General features: G+C 44.2%; 1 protein-coding gene across 1 annotated transcript in view; it reads right to left on the bottom strand.

Annotated features, from left to right (window-relative positions):
* Positions 1-18,397, bottom strand: part of DCC (DCC netrin 1 receptor) — a 1,295,383-nt gene that overhangs the window by 169,403 nt on the left and 1,107,583 nt on the right. The window contains exon 25 of the mRNA XM_030191909.1: positions 8,554-8,670. Within this exon, the coding sequence (XP_030047769.1) occupies positions 8,554-8,670 (117 nt within the window). The remainder of the gene's footprint in view (positions 1-8,553; positions 8,671-18,397) is intronic.

Raw genomic sequence — 18,397 nt, 5'->3', positions numbered from 1 at the left:
TGCCCTCTCTGCTGTCCCCTCTATCCAATGTCTGCCCTCTCTCCCTGTCACTTCCATCCACTCTCTGCCCTCTCTCTCTCTCCCTTCCATCCATCCACATCTGCCCTCTCTCTCTCCTTTCCATCTAGTATCTGCCCTCTATCTCTGCCCCTTCCATCCACTATCTGCTCTTTCACTCCCTTCTATCGACTGTCTGCCCTTTCTCTCTGCTCCTTCGATCCACCATTTGCCCTCCCTCTCCCATCCATTCAGGGTCTGCCCTCCCTCTCACTCCTCCTTCCATCCAGGACCTATCCCCCCTCTCTCACTTCCCCCTCTTTTCGGCTCCCAGTTCCAGCCCCATTATCTCACCTGCAGCTGCCCCTAGTTCCAGATCCATTGATTTTCCCACCTACCCCTGCCCCAGGCATGACCCCATTCTCCCTCCTGCCCACTTTTCAGACCCCAGTTCCAGCTCCACGCCCCTTCTCCCATCTATCCCCCGACCCAGTTCCTTCTGCCATCCGAGTCCTCCCCACCCTCACCCTGCCTCATCTTCTCCCTGCCACCCGGTCTTTAAAAAGAAATGTCCGACGCGGTGGTGAGGCGCAGCGCTTCGCATTTGCATGTAAAAGAAGTGGATCGTCTCATCAGGCCTTCCCTTACTGTCCCACCCTTGTGGAAATAGGAAGTTGCATCAGAGGAGGGCGGGACAGAGTGAGGGAAGGCCCAATGAGATGATCCGCTTCTTTTACTTGCAGACATGAGGTGCTGCGCCTCGCCACCGCGTCGGACATTTCTTTTTAAAGGGCTGATGCAGGGGGTGCCATGAAGAAGAAGAGCGAGCAGCGGGAGCAGCGGAGCACCCCCCCTTGTGCTGACACCTGGGGCGGACCGCCCCCACTGCCCCACCCTTGCTACGCCACTGGATCTACTGCCTGTTTAAGAAATAGTTCATTCCATTTTAAGGCATGTCTCTACACAGAAATTTGAAGAGCTTATAAATATACGTACCTTAGCTCCCTGTAAATGTGATTGAAGGAGATATCCTCAGTCCTCCTTGAAGGATAAGAGCCCAGTCCACCTTACTGGAAACAGAGCTGGGGAACCTGGAGGGATGGGTGGGGCCCAATTAATGGAAAGCTCAAAAGTGGCTAGCATTGAACCCTTTAACATGGCTGAGCCTGCTAACACCAGGGGGTTTAAATCAGGGTGGATGTTTAAAAGAGCTGGATAAGTTAGGATTGGTCATAAGAAAGGACAGTCAGCAGATAGAATGTAGATTGGTAATGGAGGAGTGGGTAGGTGGGTCGATGGGGGTCTCGAGCACAAGAGGTTTTATAGTAAGCTTTTGATTTTGGGGAGATTAGGCAGGGAAGGAAGTAGTGGTGGTTCTTCTGAGGATTTTTTTAATCCCTTCCATCCCTACCCTTTCGTGGGCTCTGGGTGGTGGGAAGTTTGCTTTAGGGAGGAGTTGGATTTTCAGTGGTTAGTCACAGCTAGAAAGGAGAAAAGAGATGACATATGAGATTGTGGGTTATGTGTGTAGCAAAAGAGGGAATTTAACAAGTTCAAGTGCGTCACAACTTTGAGTGGATTGCACTTTTGGGCCCTGCAGCACTGCAGGCCCTTTGTTGGGTACTGAGTTAATTAGCTCGTTTGTCACTAACTGGATGTTTAGGGTTCATGTTTATTGTTTATATGCAAAAAGTTGTCTGAATTTATTTTAGCTTGGTCCAGAAGCTGGATTCATTGATTTTCCCTGTAGTGGATATCAGCTTAAATGGTTTATGTTTGGACAGACTTGATATATAGATTTCAATAGCATAGTCTAGCTGGAAGTGATCAGACCATGGTATAGGCTTCCACTCAAATGAGCCAATCAAGATGGTGCAATAGGAAGTAAGGAAGTCCAAAGTGTGGCCTTTTTCATGAGTTTCACCCTTTGTAAACATGGTGAGTTCACTCATCTCCAAGAACAATTTAAAGTTATGAGCATTGGTATCAGCTTCGCTTTCTAAATGTAAGTTTAAATCTCCCAGGACAACTACTCTAGAAAATTGGGACATGGTGGACGAAATGATCTCTAGTATCATAGATTCAGCCTTGGTCCTTGCTCCTGGCAGGTGGTATATGAGGAGTAGTACAATCTAATTAGCATCTTTGGAGTCATCAGAAAATTTACACAGCATATATTTCAGTTCTAGGAATATTCCTGAACTGGCTAGGAATACATGAAAAGAAACTCTTATAAATGAGAGCAAGTCTGCCTCCTCCCTTGTCTTAGAAAATGAAGTAAGTCATAACCAGGCAAATATAACTGGGGTAGTACAGGACTGTTGGCTTCTGTAAGCCATGTCTCAGAGATAAACAGAAAACCCAAATCTGAAGATTCTAGAAGGTCCCTTATTATTAAAGCCTTGTTCCCCACAAATCTGGCATTAACATAAGTTGCTGATACTGGAGTTAAGTGAGTCATGTTTTCTAAGTAAGAGGATTGTTTGGTCAAGTTGAAAAGAGATCGCATTATAGGCTGCTGCGGGGATTCAGTGTGTCTTGCTGAGAGTTGAATTTGATAGGTTGCCTGTGGCCTGAAGCAATAGTGGCACTTTGCGAGCCAATGTTGGTGTTTAGATATTTGCCAGTGAGAATAGGTTGTTTACGAACCCTAAGTTTCCTAGGTATGTTGCATACGACGGGAATTTGTCTATAACCACCGTCTTCAGGCAGGTTGCCCATCATTATGGCCGATAAGGCTAAGCAGATCATTAATTCATGAAAGGATCAAGTTAGACTGTGTTCAGTAGAGTATTGTCATACAAAACTTGTCTTTTTTCTCAAAGCCGTGGTCGGTCTTTGGAGATGGGGGAAGAAGCGCTGATTGACACTGTCCACGATGAGCACAGCCTATAGTGGTAGCTGCTCCTCCTCTTTCTTCTTCACAGTGGCTGAAGCGACAGAACTGGCCACCATGTTTCCTGGATTGTGCGGCCATCTTGCTGTCCCCTCCCCCTGCTGATATGCTATTTTGAATAGATTTTTCTCAGCTATTATAGTTGCTCACCATTCTAAAAAAAATACCACCCCTCAACTGTTTATGTTTTTTTATGCTACATGCATAAGAGGGAAGCTAGCACATGGTGATCATTACATTTACTTAGGATGTAGTTTAATATTTGTCTTCCTCTGAAATCAAATAAATCAGAAAATACAGTGTCTTAAAGCAGCTGTTACCCTCTTCACTTGACTGCAGATGGGGACTCTGGAAAGGCATATAAAATATGCCAGTTTTTTGTGTGTTTTCTTATTTAAAAGTTTCAGGTCAATGTCCTCCTTTCTAGTGGCTGATATATTAATCTGGTCAATATAAGCGTGGCGAGAGTCACAGAAGAGAGGGTAAAACAGCATACAAATATAACCAGAAACAGAAAAGAAGTAACACTGGGCCTTCAGGACTGAAATAATTGATGTCCATTTTATTCTGAAAATGATCCATTTTCAGAATAAAAAGGACGTCAATTATCTCAATCCTGAAGGCCCAGTGTTGCTTCTTTTCTGTTTCTCAATATAAGCATGGCAACAGATGAATCTCAGCCAAGTACACTATAGAGCTATTAAAATTTGAAATCATTCTGTTGGTATCCTAAAATCTAAGCCGTGCTGTGAATGAAAAGCAGAGGCTGAAATTTAAGATACATTTCATGCTGAATTTGTTGGTGAAGCCTTAGAGCTTCAGACTTAAAAAGTTCACATCAGCAACAGACATTTGCAATGAAAATTACAGCTCATTCCAGTAGAATGGGTCAGTACTGTCCATCCCTTTTCAATGCTTCCAGTCTTTGTAGCAGTGCATTTCCAAATGTTTCATGGTAGGCCAGGCTAAGAGAGTCCAATAAAGAGTAGACTGCCTCATGGTATGGAGAATGTGAATTTTCATCTACATGGTCAAATGCACACCCCACCACATCAATCTCCACCTGTCCCGCAACCTCACAAATTTCAGCCAGTCATTCGCCACCATAGACACAGTCCTTCTTCTGCTCCCCAAGTATCCACCCTCCTTCACTGTTGGGACATAGGAAATGTGGAGAATGCTCTATGTGTGATGTGATGTTACACTCTTCCTTTTTTAAAGACCCTGTCTCTAATCAGACTTATCAGCTGGCAGTAAACACTACTTGTAAAACAGATCATGTAGTGTACGGTATTATAGGTCCATGCATCAAAGTCTATGTGGGACAGACTACAAGAAAACTTTCTATTCATCTTTTGGAACACAATAGTTTGATTAGAACTGGCAAAGCAACATCATCTTTAGCTATACATTTGATACAGTTTTGATTCTTTACAGTGTCTAATCCTTCAATGGGTAAAACCATCTCAAAGAGGTGGGGACAGACGCAGAACTTTGTTGCAACAAGAGCAGAAAATGGATATTTAAATTACAGACTTTGGAGCCAAATGGCTTAAATGCAAAGACTGAGTGGTGCCACTTCTTTTAGCTCCCTATAATGAACAATGTTCTGATTGGCTGACAGATTGGAAACATCTGATGTGAAGTTATTTAAGGGAGGTGCCAGTTTAATTGATAACATGAGCTATATAGAGATCGATCAAGCATTTGGACTATGTAAGAACAACAAGCTCATTTTCGAAAGAGATGGACGTCCAAAAAGTGACATAAATCGGCACTTGGACGTCCATCTCACAGAGACGTCCAAATTGATATAATCGAAACCTGATTTTAGACGTCTTTGTCAGAAGTCCGTTGCAAGGACGTCCAAATCTCAAGGGGGCATATCAGAGGTGTGTTTGAGGCGGGACTTGGGCGTTCCTAAGACTTGGACGTCTTTGAGCCATAATGGAACAAAGCAAAGTCATCCAGCACTAAAACTTTGACGTTTTCACCCAGACCTGTTTTTATCACGAATAAGGCACAAAAAGGTGCCCAAAATGACCAGGTGACCAGTGGAGGGAATCGGGGATGACCTCCCATTACTCCCTCATAGGTCACTAACCCCCTCCCATCCCCAAAAAACATTATTAAAAATATTACTTGGCAGCCTCTATGCCAGCCTCAGATGTCATACTCAGGTCTAATAGAGCGCATGCAGGTCCCTGAAGTAGTTCTGAAGTGGTTTAGTAGTAGGTGTAGTGCACTTCAGACAGGTAGACCCAGGCCCATACCCCCCCACCTACCTGTTCCATTTGTGGAGGAAACAGCGAGCCCTCCAAAACCCAACAGAAACCCTCTGTACCCACATATAGGTGCCCCCCTTCACCCATAAGGGCTATGGTAGTGGTGTGCAGTTGGGGGTAGTGGGTTTTTGAGGGGATTTGAGGGGCTCATCACCCAGGGTAAGGGAGCTGTGTACCTGGGAGCATTTTATGAAGGGCACTGCAGTGCTCCCTAGGGTGTCCGACTGCTGTCCTGGCATGTCAGGGGGACCAGTGTACTACAAATGTTGGCTTCTCCCACATACAAATGGCTTGAATTTGGACGTTTTAGACTTGGATGTTTTTGGTTTCGAAAATGGCCAAAAATCAAAGATGTCTATGTTTTTTTTGAACACAAAGATGGACATCCATCTTTTTTTGAAAATGACCTTTTTCCCCCGCCTCAAAATTTGGACGTTTTACAAAAACGTCCAAATTCCAACTTAGACGTTTCTTTCGAAAATGCCCCTCCAAATGTAATTCTGAGTTTTGTAGCCTAATTATATATCTTTTGTATTTAGAATAAGCCATTAACCCTGATGCAGTTGGACAAAATGGTGGCCAATGTTGGTTTCTGGCAACAGAATAGGGCTTGGATACTTTACACTTCAAATAAGCAAGCTTTGAAATACACAGTCTAAAACAATTCAAAGCTAAGTAAAAAGCAGTCTAAAGTAACTTAAAGCTATCTCGCTTCTTTTTGCATTTAATTAAACTAACTGACAGAACAAGGATTTTTATGCCAATGATGAATGATTTGAGCCAATAGAAGGCGCTATAGCTTCATAGGGGAGATGGTCCCTAGAAACTGTTTGAGGCTTTTTCTTTCCCTGCCAGTTTATATATAACTTTGTTGTGAGATGATTTCTATTATATTTTGAGAACTAATTTTTCTATACAGTATTATGTAGAGTAGTTGATTCTAGGTATGTGAGTGCCAGCAAGGAGGTTTAATGACAGGAGCTAGCATGATCCTATCTGGCCCATTATGTGGGCTGAAGGCAGTGGGTGAATCTTGCCGCCAAATTGGCCAGAACAAAACAATTACTATTGCTATTGAAAACAATAGCAAACTTGTGAGGTTTCATTAAACTTGCTAGCTTTTGCATTCTCTCTGTTAGGAGGAGATTGGGAATGGAGGACGTAAAGGGAGTTTGGAGGGTTAGGGAGTTTTTGAGGGATCTATGAAGGGTTAGAGTCAAAATGTATTTGTCAGTGTCCCAGAGCTTGCATTTTTATTTGCAGTGCTTTATTGTTGTCAGACTTGTGAGTTCTTGTACCAAGTAGAGCTCTGCTGAGCTCGGACCAGGTTCTTCTTGGCGGCTGGACAACCCCAGGTTTCACCTGCGCTGACTGCCGTTCCCCAGAGATTGAGCCCTAGGTGCGGGCGGCCTGCAGGGCTTACAAGACGGAGCAGGAAGCAGGGTGGTAAACGTAACGGCCAGACAGGTAGCAGGCAAGAGAGTGATCCAGGTACAGGCAAAGTCAAAAGGCAGGCAGCAGGCAAGAGAGTAATCCAAGAACAGGCAATGTTAACAGGCAGGCAGCAGGCAGGGGAGTAATCCAGGTATAGGCAATGTCAATAGGCAAACAACAGGCAAGAGAGTAATCCAGGTACAGGTAAAGTCAATAGGCAGGCAGCAGGTCAAGAGAGTAATCCAGGTACAGGCAAAGTCAGTAGGCAGGCAGCAGGCAAGAGAGTAATCCAGGTACAGGCAAAGTCAGCAATGAGGGACAAAGTAGAGAAGAAGCACTCTACTGAGCAAGTAACACCTACCAAAGTAGAAGCCGAAGCATGGAGTCTAGAAAGAGCTGAGCTGATAAAGTGCTGGCGTCTGACATCAGCAGGGACCAGCAGGGAGAAAGAGCACAGCCATAGGACAAGAACAGGGGAAGGAGGAACCAGAAGACCAATACGAGAGAAGCAAGGGAAGCCAGGCAGAGAGAGAAAGAGCAAATTCAGGTGCATCACACGCGTGGAAGCAAAGCAATCAAGGAGCCTGGAAGCCAGGCAGAAAGTGAACAGAACCAGGTGCATGGAAGCAAAGCAATCAAGGAGACTGCAGCCAGAGAAGAACTACACACATATGGCTCAGGGCTATGCCAGTCAAGTATGCATGTCGACGGGACTCTGCACAGCCCGAGGATGCCACTTGCGTTGAGGTAGGGGACATGACAATTGTGGATTCAGTGCTACGCTATATGCCTTTTTTTTTCTAGAAAAAATAAAGGCATATAATGTAGCACTGAAATCCACAATACAGTACTGCAAATAACAAGACAAGCTCTGGAGCACTGACAAATATATTTTGAATATAATTCTCTCTCCCCCCCCCCCCCCCACCTTCACAGACCCTCAAAAACTCCCCAACCCCCCTCCAACTTTCCTTATATCCCCCACCCCCGATCCCCTCCTAAAAGAGAGAATGCAAAACCTAGGAGGTTTAATAAAACCTCACAAGTTTGCTATTGTTTTCAATAGTGATAGCACTTGTTTTGTTCTGGCCAATATGGCGGTGACGAGGGATGGGGGGCTTCAGCTTTTTGAAGTCAAGCGAACTCCTGTCATTAACCCTACTTGGGTGTCAGCATTGAATTTCAGCTGACATCTGCATAACTTCTGTGTCTGATGAAGACCCCTGGTATACAATACCAGTGTCCACACATGACCCCATCATTGATTATCTAGATCTAATTCAGCCTGTGTCTATCAATGGCTTTGAAACTGCCGACTGCTATAGGATGAATATCACTACCCCCTCCCCCTACCCCCTTGTTGATCCCTCTTACCTAAAGTCCTGGCAACAATACTTTGCTTTAGGTTGATTTTCTCTCTTTCTCATTCGATCAGTCTCTTATTGGTGGGCAAGACAGCAATCAGCATGGCAGTGCAAAGTAATTCATGCATGCATATTTTTTAGCTGCTTTCAATATGAGAAGCCCTTGGATTTTATGGTAGGCTATGACTATTTGGATAAGCTCATCAAAAGGGAATATTAGTACCTCATCACAACTAGTTAATGACTAACTAGTCAGGTGACCAAGTGCAGTTCTGTAAGGACAAAGATTCATTGTTTTCCTGATTGATGTTGGTGTCTTTGAAGGATATTATCGAAACAGGGAAGTTAGAGAGGTTGAAACAAAGGCAAAAGTAAGGGAAAAGCAGACAGAAATTACAGATTTCAAAGTATCCTTATAAACTCATAAGCAAAAAAACAAACAAACAAAAAACATGCTTTGAAATGTCTGTATACAAATGCTAGATGCCTAAAATATAAGATGGGAGATTTAAGAATATATAGCACTCAGAGTAAAATCGGCATCTTAGAGACCTGGTGGAAGGCATGCAGTACTCACAGGGATTGCTTGGCTGGGAGTCCATTGGGATCATGAGCTTGGCACGTGTGGCTCTGCGGGCAGCCAGAGAGCGCTCTAATGTAGACATGCTACTCCCAGCCTCTTCTGTGTCTGGGCCTACAGAAAAAAACAGACATCTATATTAGGTACATCATGCTGACTAATTCAAACTGAAATTAACCCGGTCAGATTTCGGTATAATTTATTTCTGCTAGACAGTTGGGAATTACAAACTATTTTGAGCTTTGTGGATTTAGCACAAGTTTAGAAAATTAGTGGGGTCTTTTACAAAGTGGTAGTAAGCCCAACGTGGCTGCTGGCAGTAGTTCCAGCTGTAACATATGCCATTTATGGCACTCCGGAAATTTTTTTTCCTTAACGTGGCACTAACCCCAGCGGTAATCGGGCGCTGCCCGGTTACCACCAGGTTACCACTGAGAGCCCTTATCGCCACATCAATGGGTGGCAGTAAGCGCTCCCCACCGCATGGCCACACGGTAAGGTTTATCTTACCGCATGGCCATTTTTGGAGGGCATTTTACTGGCTGTGGTAAAAGGGGCCCTGGCACGCAGGAAAAAAGGCCCCCACTGCTACTACAGGGCCCTTTTTCCTGCAGCTTAGTAAAAGGATCCCTTATTTTAAAGCTTATTTTCCCCTATTTACACATGCCTAGACCACTTTATTTAATTGAAGACAACACAGAAAGGAAAGAACCACCTCCCCCGCTCTCCATCAGATTTTAAAAAAGAAGCTGTTGGGCATCTTCACATAAAAAATATCCAATAATGAGGTAAAATAAGGAAGGCTACAAATAAAAAATAAAAAACAATATGCTAGTTTGTCTTGGTTTCTTCATTATAATAAAATACTTGCTTTTGTAAAAATGTTCTTTAATATTCTTGACTTCTAATTCACACACTTGGGCAGAATTTTATTGCAGTCAGTTCTCTCTTTTGATATATTTGCTTCAGTCTTATTCCATTCCCTGCTATACATATTACCTGAAAGAGGAGATGCTGGAGCAGGAATCAGAAGGCACTGACCAACAGACACAGGGCATGAGGCCTATTCGCCAATGCCCCACATGGGCACATGGGGTTAATATCCAAGCTCTAGTGACCAGAATAATCTCACCCAAGAGAAAACAGCCTTCTGTTTCTTAATTCAGATCCCCCCTCCCACACACACAAATAAACATGTTGTCTTTTTCTGATGTATAAGACAGGAGGGACTAGATCAGATAAAGCAGTAGGCCCACAAGTAACTCTGCTACCACTAGGGGGCCTGAACCTCCATTTTGTACTTTGGCTGACAACAGGACGGGAACATCCAGGGATCACTTCAGACCAGTGGCGTAGCCAGACTGCCAATTTTGGATGGGCCTGAACCTAAAGTGGGTGGGCACAAAATTTTCTCTCTACCCCCCTCCCCCAGCAAAATTTAGTCACGCTAATCAGATGCATTTGTCACACAGGGTAAAGTGCTGCTTTTCAGTGCATCAGATTTCAGAAAATTTATTTAATAGCCTAACACCCTTTTCAATGAGCTTTCAGAGGCCAAAACCTCCTGCCTCAGGTCAGTATAATGCTGTTACGGTATCCTCGCCTGACCTAAGGAAGGAAGTATTGGTCTCTGAAACTTCATTAACACAGGTACCATATTACTTTATCCTAAATTAAAAATAAAATTATTTTCTTTACCTTTCTTGTATGGCCATTTACTTTTTCTCATTGTGTCGCTCCCAGTCTCTAGATTCTGCTTTCCTTAGTTTTCGCTTAACTCTTCTGCCACGGTTTCCTGGCCATATCTCCTTTTTCTCTCCTTTTTCTTTACTTTCTTCAATATTTTTCTGCCTCTCTCTCTCTGTCCTGATTTAATTCATTCTTACTATCCATTCTTTAATTTCCTTCATCTACTTATGGCTTTTCATCTTTTTCTCACCCTTGTTCTCCCCATGCCCCTTCCTCTTATTCTCCAGTCTTTCACTACTCTCCTTTTCCATCCAGCAGTTCTCTTCTTTCTCTCCCCATCCTTCCATCCATCTATCCTCTCTCCTGATCCTTCCATCTAATGTCTCTCTCCCTCTTTCTAACCAGTGTCTCTGTATCACTCTACCCTTTTCTGTTCAGTGTCCCTTCTCTCTCCACATCCTTCCAGTCTCTCACCTTTCTCTGCATCCTTCCAGTCTCTCCCCTTTCTCTCCCCATCCTTCCATCCAGAGTCTCTCTCCCCATCCATCCGTTTTCCCTCTTTCTCTCCCCATCCTTCCATCTGTTTTCTATCTTTTCTCCCCATCCTTCCATGTTTTCCCTCTTTCTCCCCATCCTTCCATGTTTTCCCTCATTCTCTGCCATCCTTCCATCTGTTTTCCCTCTTTTCTCCCCATCCTTCCAAGTTTTCCCTCTTTCTCCCCATCCTTCCATGTTTTCCCTCATTCTCCCCATCCTTCCATGTTTCCCTCTTTCTCCCCATCCTTCCATGTTTTCCCTCATTCTCTGCCATCCTTCCATCTGTTTTCCCTCTTTTCTCCCCATCCTTCCATGTTTTCCCTCTTTCTCCCCATCCTTCCATCTGTTTTCCCTCTTTTTCTCCCCATCCTTCCATGTTTTCCCTCTTTTCCTCGACGAGGCCCGCCCTGCATGCCAGCGCCAGCCCCCATTGCCGGCCACTGCTGCTTTTCCTGTTGAGCAGCAGGGCCGGCGCTACAAAAAAGAAGAAGCGCTAACGGCGCTAAGGACGAGAAATGTTTAAAAAAAAAAAAGCGCGGCACCGGCAGGCACTGTCTCGACAGCCTTGAGGCATTGGCTGCTGAGGCATTGGCTGCTGGCTCGCAGGCTCCTCAAGGCTGCCGAGACAGTGCCTGCCGGTGCCACGCTTTTTTTTTTTTTAAACATTTCTCGTCCTTAGCGCCGTTAGCGCTTCTTCTTTTTTGTAGCGCCGGCCCTGCTGCTCAACAGGAAAAGCAGCAGTGGCCGGCAATGGGGGCTGGCGCTGGCGCTGGGCAGGCCTGGGCTGAAATTGGGTGGGCCTGGGCCCACCCAGGCCCACCCGTAGCTACGCCCCTGCTTCAGACCTGCCAGTATCCCTCCAGGGGCACTGCTACTAATTGCCAGATAGGATCATGGGATGGGGGTTTCAGGATGCTACTTTGGGGGGGGGGAGGGAGGGAGGTGGGGATGATACTAGAAATGTTGCTTGGGTGGTGGTGGTGGTGGGCGGGGGGGGGTTGGGGATCTTGTTAGGGGGAAGTAGGGAGTCTGGGATGCTGCTTGTGGGGCAAGTGCACAGCTGTGTTGTAACTGTTACCAGATGCTAATTCACATGGTAAATGCCTGACACACTTTAGAAAAACAGGTCCCTACTAATTTATACTAACAAATACACATCCCTAACACTAGGTTACCATATTTTGTCCCCCAAAAAGGAGGACACATGCCCTGCCCCTACAACACACCCCGCCCCCTTTCATGCCCCACCCCGCCCCTTCCACACCCTCGCTCCACCCCCTGTCACATTTTCCCCTCCCCCGTCACACACCCTGACACCCCCCCCTCCCCGTCACCCCCCTCCCCTTACCTTACTACTGCCTTGGTGGTCTAGTGACCTCTTCGGGGCAAGAAAGAGCCCACTCTTTCCTGCCCAGAGTGCTGCCCTGCATGCATCCTTCCTGTTGCTGATCTCGGCGCCGATTCAAAATGGCTGCCGAGAGTTAAAGTCTTGCAAGGTCAACTCTCGGCGGCCATTTTGAATCGGCACCGAGATCAGCAACAGGAAGGATTCATGCAGGGCAGCGCTCCGGGCAGGAAAGAGGGGGCCCTTTCCTGCCCCAAAGGTGGAAGAGGTCATTAGTCCACCAGGGCAGTAGTAAGTAAGGGGAGGGGAGGTTAGCAATCTGCCCGTTTGTCCGCCCACCAGTCTGCCCATTTGTCCAGAAATCCAGACAAAGAGGGAGATTGGCAAAAACCGCCTGATTGCCCGGACATGTCCTGAAAAAGAGGACATAGCCGGGTTAAATCCGGACATATGGAGGGGCATAATTGAACAAAAACGTCTATCTCCATGGGCGTTTATCTCCGAGAACGGGTCCGTGAAGGGGCGGACCGAACCGTATTTTCGAAAAAAATAGACGTCCATGTTTTATTCGACAAGTTGTGAGCTGGGCGTTTTTGTTTTTCAGTGATAATGGAAAATGAAAGCACCCAGCTCAAAAACGAATAAATCCAAGGCATTTGTTCGTGGGAGGGGCCAGGAGTCGTAGTGCACTGGTCCCCCTCACATGCCAGGACACCAACCGGGCACCCTAGGGAGCACTTTTACAAAAACAAAAAAAAAGGTAAAAGAGCTCCCAGGTGCATAGCACCCTTCCCTTGGGTGTTGAGCCCCCCAAATCCCCCTCAAAACCCACTGCCCACAAGTCTACACCATTACTATAGCCCTAAGGGGTGAAGGGGGGCACCTACATGTGGGTACAGTGGGTTTGGGGGGCAGTTTGGAGGGCTCCCATTTACTAGCACAAGTGTAACAGGTGGGGGGGGGATGGGCCTGGGTCCACCTGCCTGAAGTCCACTGCACCCCCTAAGAACTGCTCCAGTGACCTGCATACTGCTGCCAGGGAGGTGGGTATGACATTTGAGGGTGAAAATAAAAAGTTGTGAAACGGCATATTTTGTGGTGGGAGGGGGTTTGTGACCACTGGGGGAGTCAGGGGAGGTCATCCCCGATTCCCTCCAGTGGTCATCTGGTCATTTAGGGCACTTTTTGGGGCCTTATTCGTGGAAAAACAGGGTCCAGGAAAAGTGCCCTAAATTCTCGCTAAAAACGCATATTTTTCTTCCATTATCGGCGAAAGGTGCCCATCTCTGATCGCCCGATAACCACGCCCCAGTTCCGTCTTCACCACGCCTTCGACACGCCCCCATCAACTTTGTCCGCATCCGCGACGGAGTGCAGTTGAAAACGTCCAAATTCGGCTTTCGATTATACCGCTTTATTCGTTTTTGTGAGATAAACGTCTATCTCCCGATTTGGGTCGCAATATAGGCGTTTTTCTTTTTCAATTATAAGCTGGATGGTAACCCTACCTAACACATATGAAAGAATCATTAAGCAATCACATATTCTACAAAACTTCTTTCCAAAATATTAAAATTCAACATGTAGACTGCGCAGAATGTCAGTGTATTAAAAACAGTACTGAAATAGCCAAATTTCTTAGCATATTAATTGCTTTATTTAATTTAGTTCATATCACAGATCCACTTTCTTTTCCCCTTCATCTTTTTTCTTGTATTTTCAAGCATCTAGAAATGAAAAGTTTGTACTTTCTATCTTTGTATTCATTGTGCCGACTGTCTGTGCTACCTTTATGCAAAACAATGACTCACTGTTTTAGCCTCTTTAGGTTCTACAGACCAGAATCCCAATTAATTTTAATTCATTGTGGAGAAGGTAGTTGAGCAGAAGAAACTTTAAAATGCTTCAGGTTACTCTGAATGAAATAAGAAAGCTCATTATTTTCTTAGAGGCCCTTCTACTAGACTACTGTAAAATTTGCAGTTACCGAGGCTTAATGAAGGACTTTACCATGCTGGAGCTGCAAATGTCGTGTGGCAGTTTTTGGAGGTGCACCCACTATTATTTTTACTGCAGGTCATAACATAAAAACATAAGAGTAGCCATACTGGGTCAGACCAATGGTCCATCTAGCCCAGTATCCTGTTTTCCAAACAGTGGCCAAGCCAGGTCACAAGTACCTGGAAGAAACCTAAATCGTGGCAACACTCCATACTACAAATCCAAGGGAAAGCAGTTGCTTTCCCATGTCTGCCTCAATAGCAAACTATGGACTTTTCCTCCAGGAATCTGTTCAAACTTTATTTAAACCCAAATATGCTAACCGCTGTAAATACATCCTCCAGTACAGAGTTTCAGAGCTTAACTATTCGTTGAGTGAAAACAAATTTCCTCCTATTTGTTTTAAAAGTATTTCCATGTAACTTCCTCGAGTGTCCTCTAGTCTTTGTACTTTTGGAACGAGTAAAAAAAAATCGATTTACTTTTACTTATTCTACACCACTCAGGATTTTGTAGACCTCAATCATATTTCCTCTCATCCGTCTCTTTTCCAAGCTGAAGAGCCCTAACCTCTTTAGCCTTTCCTCATATGAGAGGAGTTCCATCCCCTTTATCATTTTGGTTGCTCTTCTTTGAACCATTTCTAATTCTGACATATCTTTTTTGAGATACAGCAACCAGAACTGAACACAATACTCAAGGTGCAGTCACACCATGGAGTGATACAAAGGCATTATAGTATTTTTGGTCTTATTCACCATTCCTTTCCTAATATCTATCATTCTGTTAGCTTTTTTGGCCACCACTGCACACTGAACAGAAGATTTCAGCATATTATCTACGACACCTAGCTCTTTTTCTTGAGTGCTGACCCCCAAGGTGGACCTTAGCATCAGATTAATGCTTAGTACCTGCACCCGGCCAACACTTAGCACCTCCTATTTAGGAGTTGGTAAGTGGTCCCAGGTTAACTCTTTATTAGGCAATTAGCATTTGGGAAATGCAGTACATTAACCCCCGATTCTACAAAAGGTTGCCAAAAATTGCATGTGCAAATTTAGGCATGGCTCCGATTTATGTGCAAATAAAAAAAGCAGCACCACGGGCCTTTAAAAATGGAACACAGTTCTTTAATGAATGAGCCTTGACAAAAAGACCCGACACGGGCCGTGTTTCGGTGACTAGCACCTGCGTCAGGGGTCACAGTGATGACGTGGAAAACTTGGGGAATAACTCGAATATATTCCTCTACAATATATTATTCCTTACCCCACATCTCATGTAGTAAAGGCTCATTCATTAAAGAACTGTGTTCCATTTTTAAAGGCCCGTGGTGCTGTTTTTTTTTGTTTGGACTTTAGTTTGTACTTCGTTCCCTCTCTTTTGTTATATCCGATTTATGTGCACAATTTAATAGAATAACGAGCCAATTAGTGCCAATAATTAGCTTTTTAACAACCAAGTATTGGGACTAATTAGATTTAATTGGGGATTATGCACACAAATTTAGATGTGGAATCTGCACCTCAAATTTACGTTCAGCTCAAAAAAGGGGGCACAGAAATGGGATGGTTATGACTGTTTTGGGGTGGATTGAGGGGTGTAGTTTTGAGCTACATGTTTAATTATAGAATAGTGGTGCTCTGCATATAAATTTAGGTGCAGGCATCTGCACCACATTTTAATTGGTGCAAAAGGCGGCATCTAAATTTATGCGTGACCGGTCTGCTTAAGCATTTATTCTATAAATCATGCCACACTTTAAGCGCGGCTTATAGAACACTGCTTAAGCAGGTTTTTTAGGTGCCATATATAGAATCTAGCCGTAAATGTTAAATGTCTTCTAGGCCCTCTCTCTGCCTATGCCATGCCCCTAACACAAGAAGCATTTACCCCGAAATTCTGCAAATGGTGCTTAAAATTGTATGCGCAAATTTGGGCACCAATAATTGGGGCTAATAATCAATTATCAACTGGTACAAAAACCAGGGAAACTAAATTCCCTGACCATACAATTGCAATTCAAAAATGATTGAGTGAGCAAAAGAGTAGCCCTCAGACCTACAACTCACCCATGTAGCGGTCAATAAGTTTGTTTATTCATCAGGCTCTCAGAGCACTAGTGAGTAAGATTTTGTCCTATAACAAAACTTGTACTTTTTTATATATGTGTCATAAAAATAAAAATAAACACTACAGTTCCTCCCCCCCCCCCCCCCCACACCAAAGTGTACACAATCTAATAGTCACTCAAAATTAGATTGTGTCTCACACAATCTTTTTTTTTTTTACATTTCCATGGTGTGGTCAGTGAATCTAGTTTCCCCAGTTTTTGTACCAGTTGTTATAGTTTACTGGGGGTAATTGAGATAGCATTAGTAATTTTTGGTTTACAACAAATAATTATCAGCACTAATTGGCCTTAATTGAAATTTACACATGCATTTTTAGTCACGTGGATCTGTGCATTATTTTTTATGTGCAGCTCCAAAAAGGGGATGCGGGCAAAAAAGAGCAGATAAGAAATAAAATAAAACAATCCACATTCAAGAGAACAGAGGGGCATGAAAACAATTAGAAAAAGAAAAAAACAAGAAAAACAAGATCATTATCTTGAACTACAAGGGCTACATCAAGATTACAACTCCTAAGTTATCACTTGCCTATTTCAAGCACTTTCCTGCAAAAATCTCTCCAGCTGCAAAGAATCAAAGAAAATATATTGCTTCCCCTTATATGTGATCAAACACTTACAGGGGAAACAAAGAAAAAAAGTGGCTCCTCTGGCCACCAGACAACTTTTAAAAGCACAAAAGACCTTCCTTTGTAACTGAGTAGATTGTGACACATCTATATATATAAAACTCACCCTCAACGTTCTGAAGACAGTGACGTCAGTGAAACCAAACCCTGACTTCCCTCAAAAAGGTTCGAAGGTTCGTGGTGGTGAAGCCACCAAAATCGCTCCGGGCCCCGCCCTCGAGGGCGGAGCAATGGCAGAACAACGAAGGGGTTGGCAGGGAGGGAGGCAGGGAGGCGGGGGTGGGTGGGAAATCGCTATGGGCCCCGCCCTCGAGGGTGGAGCAAGGGCAGAACAACGAAGGGGTTGGCAGGCAGGGAGGGAAGCAGAGGGGTGGGAAATCACTACGGGTCCCGCCCTCGCATCAAACGTCATGACGTTGAGGGCGGAGCAATGCCACAACAACGAAGGGGTTGGCGGGGGGGGGGGTGTTGCCGACGAAAACCTTGCTAGCGCCCATTTCATTTGCTCAGAAACGCGCCTCTTTTACTAGTCAAGAAAGAATTGAATCTTCTTCCCACAGCACAACACCGACTTATTCCTGAAATATGATCTCAAAATAACTGCTTTATCTGCTTCACTCAAGATAATAACACTTAATTAACACAATGTCTTCAGAATTGGCTAGGCCAAAACCTCTTTAAAATATTTCCTAATCAGTGTCTCTGCTGAAAGAAAACGTGCTCACAACAAAATTAAGGAACCAAAGGTTCCTAATTGTTAAGGAATTTTCAAAGGCCTCTACTTTCCGATATAAGTAGAGGCTATCTTTAATTGCAGAGAGATTAATATTTTGAAAAGAGACCTTAATCTCTATAGAAGACACTTGATCAGAAAAATGCTCAAACTTATTGTCCATCTCTTTAAATTTAAGAACAGAATCAGAAGAAAAATGACAGAGCTGAGGGACAATGTCGTTCAGCAAAGTTTCAGTCCGAGTAACTACTGACCATATGTCTTTCAATGATATCTCTTTATTGGAAGCAGGAGGTAGGACTGTCAAGTCAGATGGAAACATTACTTGTTTAGCAAAAAAAAAAAACAACAGAGGAGCACTTCCTTTCTTTGGACTGTGCTCCCCTGAAACCACAGAAATAGATAATACAGATGGCTGAAGTGGAGGAGTTCTGGCAGAAGGACTTAGGGGAATAGACTCGGAGAGGGAGTTCCCTGACAAAATCTCTGGAATGGGATCGGCAACTAGTTGCTTATCCATAGAACCAACTACTTTGGGGGAAGATGCAACCACCACTGAATCAGTTTTAATCTTCCACTTCTTCCCTATTGCCCCCCCCAAAAGAGGAGAGTAATGAAACAGTCTTACCAGATTTCAAAATGCAGGCTCAACGAAATGTTAAAAACGTTGCATTTGGGTAATATGATATATTTTCTGTATTTTTCCTTTAATGATTACGGGAAATTGTAATTTTCAAAAATGCATAATAAAAAAAATTAAAAGGGGGTGCAGC

Source organism: Microcaecilia unicolor, chromosome 2, assembly GCF_901765095.1.
Source record: "Microcaecilia unicolor chromosome 2, aMicUni1.1, whole genome shotgun sequence".
Lineage (NCBI taxonomy): Eukaryota > Metazoa > Chordata > Amphibia > Gymnophiona > Siphonopidae > Microcaecilia > Microcaecilia unicolor.
The sequence above is the reverse complement of the archived record's forward strand: the minus strand, read 5'-3'. Positions and strand labels throughout refer to the sequence as shown.